The sequence below is a fragment of the Cryptomeria japonica genome, chromosome 6, assembly GCF_030272615.1.
Source record: "Cryptomeria japonica chromosome 6, Sugi_1.0, whole genome shotgun sequence".
Classification (NCBI taxonomy): domain Eukaryota; kingdom Viridiplantae; phylum Streptophyta; class Pinopsida; order Cupressales; family Cupressaceae; genus Cryptomeria; species Cryptomeria japonica.
In genome coordinates, this window is record NC_081410.1 from 679,047,757 (window position 1) to 679,053,582 (window position 5,826).

Consider the following 5,826-nt stretch of genomic DNA (forward strand, 5'->3'; position numbering starts at 1 on the left):
ATTGCTTGATTTGCATCCAATGCTTGTTTAGCATCCTCTCAAGCCCTCTCAATGTGAAATTTGTCAACTTGGGATTGGATTGAATCTCTCCCATGGATTGATAACTTTCAATCCTAACCCTTGTTGAGATTACTCAATCTCAACCATCCATTTCTCTATTTTGACTATAAATAGAGCCTATTCCTTCTTCAATTCATCTGATCCTCTTGTGTATCCAAGTTATAGTCATTTTGCAAGTTAAGGAGCTCATCTTGTCATCTTCAAAGCATCCATGTTTTCAAGCATTAGCATTATAGAACTTAGCATTTGCATCATGCTTTAGGCCATTTTAGTTAGCTTAATTTCATATCAATTACTTAGTTTTCATCTTATCTAGCTTATTTAGTTCATCTTAATCTTCAATTTGGAATTAACATAGCTTCACCTCATCTTCGTCATCTTGATCATATCTAGTTTTGCACCTTGCATCCTTAGTTTTCATCCATCATCTCACCATTCACTAAGATCTTAGTTGCATTCAATTTGATCCTAGAATCATACATAAATCATGTTCTCTAGGTTGACATCCAAAAGATCAAGTGCTCTTTCAAATGAGGGCCACCTTGAATCTTAAGGATCTTTAGAGATAGAGAAGCATGGAATGATTTTGAGAGTTTTAAATTCACTAACTTGTTTTGTTGATTTCTAACCTCTAATGCAATGTTCCATGTGTGTGTTTGAGTTGTTTTCCTTGCAATGCAGGTCGATCCCACATTTCCAACACACAACTGCAATCAAAATCAAAGCTCCTTTAGTTGGTTATCACCTGGTATATGCCATTTGTGCTGTCATGGATTCACACGCTCATTCACTTCACGTCCTTAGGAAAAAAGCTCACACCAAGGAAAAAGTCTTTGACACTCTTTTCATGAAGCTGCAATAACCTTTAAACCCCGACTTTTAAGGAAAATATGGTGCGATAGACAAGTAGAAGATGGCTCGAGCCAGAATACATTTTCTATTAATTGTGAATGTTGAAGACAACCACAGCTGTTATATGAAAGCGCCTAGAAAATATAACTAAAATATTTACTCCAATTGCTGAAACTTCTGCAATAATAGTTAGTGTCTGCACGCAGGAAACTCCTGACCAACCAAATAATACTAGCTTACAATAAAAAGCCACTTCTGTTTATAAAGTTTTTTGAGAACAATATGATTAGCCAGTAATATATGTTCCGTCAATCTTCGTGTGCAAGCATTACGTGAATGAGAAATCACCATTGATAACAATACACCAATTCTCGGCTAGCTGGAATGTGTACACCACGCTCCAAGTTAGACTCATGACAGAATGCAGTCGGAAATGCACTATCCAGAACCATAATTTCAGAACTTCTCAAAACTCCAGTAATGTTGTCTCCTAACATCTCATTATACTCATGTTGTCAGCCCGATAAGGTGCATAACACATACTTCAATTCCACATCTCCTAACTCCGCATAACATGATCACTTCATGATCAGATCCGTGCTAGTGTGAATCCATGATAATCCTCAGATAAGACTTCTCTATCCAAGAAGAGAAGAGATACTTCGGGAGTGATTCGCGCAATTTTCCAGAAATAGAAAAACTTCGATGACAAGATAATAAACGACTCCCTCCAAGTCTTCGAAGGAATAAGCTCGTTCCAGGAATTGATATTGCTCACAATTCTCCTTACCACGATTTAAGTTTGATGCTCCTACGCCCCACAGAAGCACTTCGATGACACCAGAAATACTTCTAATATTAATTGCAGAGGAAAAAAATTCATACCATTCTGTGTTTATTGATATATATAGCTTTTTTTTCAAAAAAGTTCAAACTTCCCGAAAGAAGATGAAATAGCATCGACAGGAAGATGAAATAGACCACCGGTGGCAATTGAAGACAACCGGTAACGTCCTCAAAAAGAAATGTTCCAACTATCAGGGTAGATGGGAAGGGCCTTCGTCAATGATGGCAAGAGTTCTATCGCTAAGGAATTAATCTGGAAATATTCAAACTCCCGATACTGTACCAAAGAAAAAATAACCACTATCTTAAATAGCTATGGCGTCCCAATAGCCTGAACGACTCCCAAGAGTCGCACAGCAAATTACATTCTTCCACCATCGACAGATAGTTTATATGTTTGTATCCTTTGTTCTCTCCTTCCGGTTTGGGATCGCTACCACACACATGGCCTTGTCCTGCGAATTCTATGCAACGCCTGAAGAACTATCACACCGCATTCCTAGTTGTGTCGTGACTCTGTCTGTCGGCTCCTCTAATCACGATGTAGGGCTGAAGAATTTCCCTAATCTCTGCGACTAGAGAAAATCGAAAGTAACTTCAACGATTTTGCCAATGTCACCCGACAAAATTTACGGCCAAACATGAAGCTATCGTACTGTTGCCCCCATATTTGGCATACCTAAAATTTAAACTTCATATTGTTCCCAAGGTTGGAAGAAGGATTAATGAGTGTTTACGCGTAGGTAATGAGTGCGTTGTCCAAGGTCATTACTAGTCAAAATCCAAAAAATAGAAAAGTCTTGAGAATTACCACAAATTGGGAGAAACCAGTTGACAGTGAGGATCTAAATATCATTCTGTATCACATGTCCAACTTTCCCCTGAACCTAGTTTACACTTTGTCATATTTTAAACTTTCAATTTTCGGTGTCTGTTGTCCCCAAATGATTAAAATATCTCATTTAAGGTTTCATCATGAGGCGTAAATAATTGTGTGGATCTATCTCCCTACCGTTGACGCATGTTTCAAATTTCAGGACGTAACTCCCTACCGTTTGAAAGTTATGTCATTTTTCTCCAACCAAAGCATTATATTTAAAATATTTAAATTATTTCTCAAATGATAGTTTAATATTTTAAATTATTTCATTATGTTTGGTCATTTACGATAAGAAAATCGTCTTCAGTCATCAGTGGCATTCTTCCTTGATTCATTCTCGGCGAAAAATGGTTTCCAATGTGTAAAGGATAGCTTGCTGAACTAGAAGGTTAGAAATGCTCAAAAATTGAGCATTCTTAACCTCATTTCTTAACCATTTCGTCAAGAAGGTTAGAAATGCTCACTTTTTGAGCATTTCTAACCTATCACAAAAAGGTTAGGAATGATCAAAAATTGAGTATTTCTAACCTCATTTCTTAACCTTACAGGCCCCACTTTATCAAGAAGGTTAGAAATGCTCAGTTTTTTAGCATTCTTAACCTCTTATAGAATTTATCAAAGAAAGAATTAAAAAAAAGAGGGAAAAGTAAAGGAAGACGACAAACAAGGTTATGAGCATTCAAAATGAATTGAAGAAGAGAGGGAGTTCATCAGAGGTCAAAGTTGCAGTTACACTAGGAGAACATAGTTGCAGATTAAGGAAGCATTCACATGTCATGAAATGTAAATATGTGTGCGAAATATGGAAGGCATAGACAAGCTACAAACCATTTGACATAGTGCATCACAGAGATGCCATCTTATGGCTGTTAAACTTGTAGTTCATGCACACAATGGAGTTATTAAAAACGTTTTCACCATTACTAGCAATATATTGATCTCCAGGCAAGCAGAATTTAATTGCACAACCATGCACTTCAACATTGCAAATAATTGACAACACATGTGAACTATTTAACCAATTACATGACAAGTTACAAGCAGCGTGGGAGTACCGATAATGCCTGTAAACTATTTGGTGAAATTCCTGAAGGAAACGTGGTCTCATGAAACCCATGTATGGCAACATATGTTGAACCTTGGCAAAATTACTCAAACAAATGATAGGGCAATTGGACTAGGGTAGACTTTGATTCTAGCAAAATGTCTCAAGCTGTTGTTGGAAGGAATCACTGTGGGCATGAATGCACCATGGCAGCCCAGGCCACGCATGGCACACATGGTAACTATTTAGCAAAATTCCTCAAAGTATACCACGCATGTAAATCGTTTGCTAAAACTCTCTCAAAGAAACGTGGTCTCATGTAAATGATGCAGAGTAACGTGGTCTCATGTGAATGGTGCAGGCAGCGCATGTCAAATTGTTTGTCAAATCTCTCAAAGACGCGTGGTCTCATGACACCAATTTCCACAACCTTTTCCAATATTCTCCCTGCATGTGGAAAATAGATATTCATGAAATGTATTTGCATGGAGGCATATCATTGAGGAAATTTTTGTCAAGTATTGAGTTGAAAATGCTTTGGCAGACGTGCATGAGAAATTGAAGGGAATTGTTTGACAGAATGCTGCAAGTACATGTCATCTTATGGCACACGATAATGTCAGATTTGCACAAACTGAATTTGGTGAAAAGATTTCAAAAGTATCGAACAAATGCAATTGTGACAAGTGGATCAAATGGTATAGGTGTAGCCACGACTAGGAAATTTGTGGCAGAAGGTGCTTATGTGTACATTGTTGACATCGATGAAGAGGGAGGGGTTAAAGTTTGTCAAGAGCTCAATGGAAATGCTTCATTTGTGAAGTGTGAAGAGGCAATAGAGACCCATGTGAAAGGGGTCGTAGATCGAGTGATGGAGGAGAAGGGGCATCTAGATATCATGATGAACAATGCGGGCATATTGCACGCTCATGGTAATTCCATTGTACAGGTCTCTGTTGAGACTTGGGAAAGAGTAATGGTTGTGAATGTTACGGGAGCTATGTTAGGAATGAAGCATGCTGCAAGGGTCATGATTCCAAGCAACTCTGGTTCCATACTCTTCAAATGCAGTGTTTTGGGACTGATGAAGACTGATAATGCCTCTCATGGTTACATGGCTTCCAAGAATTCTCTGTTGGGGTTTGATGAAGAGTGTTGCAGTGGAATTGGCAAAGGAAGGAATATGTGTGAATGATGTGTCATCCTTTGGGATTGTGACAAAGATGATTGAGGAGTGGCTAATGTGTGGGGTGATTTGTGATGACAAGTATTTTTCCCAAGATGCTTGTTGAGATATGAAAGGTGACCATGAAAATGAAGGAAAGAGAATTAGTCATACTTAATGCAAGCTTTCCCATTATTATTCAAGAAGTCATTATGTTCATAGAAAGGAAAGTTGCTTAGCAAAAGCAGTCAGAAAACACGATTCACAAGTTAAGAGAATACATAATGGTCATTCAGTCAAAGGGTAGGAAATTGACTATTTTTGTATAAAAGTTGAGTAGTTTCTAACTAAACATTTTGTTTTGCAAAAACCAAGTAGTTTCTAACTCAAAAATGTAAAGGTAGTTACCGGGTGGTTACTAATTAGTTATCAGGGAGAGCCTATAAATGGAAGGCAATTTGTAATCAGAGGGGAAACTTTTTATAGAGGGGAAAACTCTATTGGAATTCCAGGAGAAACTTGTAATGACATTTTGATTTGCACTATGTATAGAAAGGATTTTGGACTTGTATATTTCCAAAAGGATAATGAAGAATATGTCTTAGTCCGTGTGTTCTAAATGTATTCCTATGTTATCATTGTCGATTTCTCGTATGTCGAATTAGTAGTCTTTTTATGCATATGTGATCTATACAATTGATGTGATGATGCACGAGCAACCTTTGGTATCTCAGTTTGAATGTGTTGAAGTATCTTATCTCTCTGTATGTTGAGATTTGTCATTCTTCTTTATCGGCATGTCATGGCTAAGCATATTACCTTCTAAACTCCCTTTGTAATTTGTTGCTAATGTTGAGAAATCTCAGTTGATGGTCGTATGTCTATTGTTGGGGTTTCTATCTTTATTCCTCTTTAGTTTTATGTTTTCTCCTTTATGTACTTTCTTGTTAAAAGTACACAAAATCCTAAATACCCCTA

General features: G+C 37.4%; 1 protein-coding gene across 1 annotated transcript; it reads left to right on the plus strand.

Moving 5' to 3' along the window:
* The first annotated feature begins 4,299 nt into the window (after window positions 1-4,299).
* Window positions 4,300-4,878, plus strand: LOC131856000 (secoisolariciresinol dehydrogenase-like). Its single transcript, XM_059207051.1, has one exon. It carries the CDS (start codon window positions 4,300-4,302, stop codon window positions 4,876-4,878), a length of 579 nt encoding a protein of 192 aa, XP_059063034.1.
* Window positions 4,879-5,826: the final 948 nt, after the last annotated feature.

Excerpts from the sequence above, each read along its gene's own strand:
- LOC131856000 (XM_059207051.1), top strand. The coding sequence starts at position 4,300 with ATGTCAGATTTGCACAAACTGAATTTGGTGAAAAGATTTCAAAAGTAT.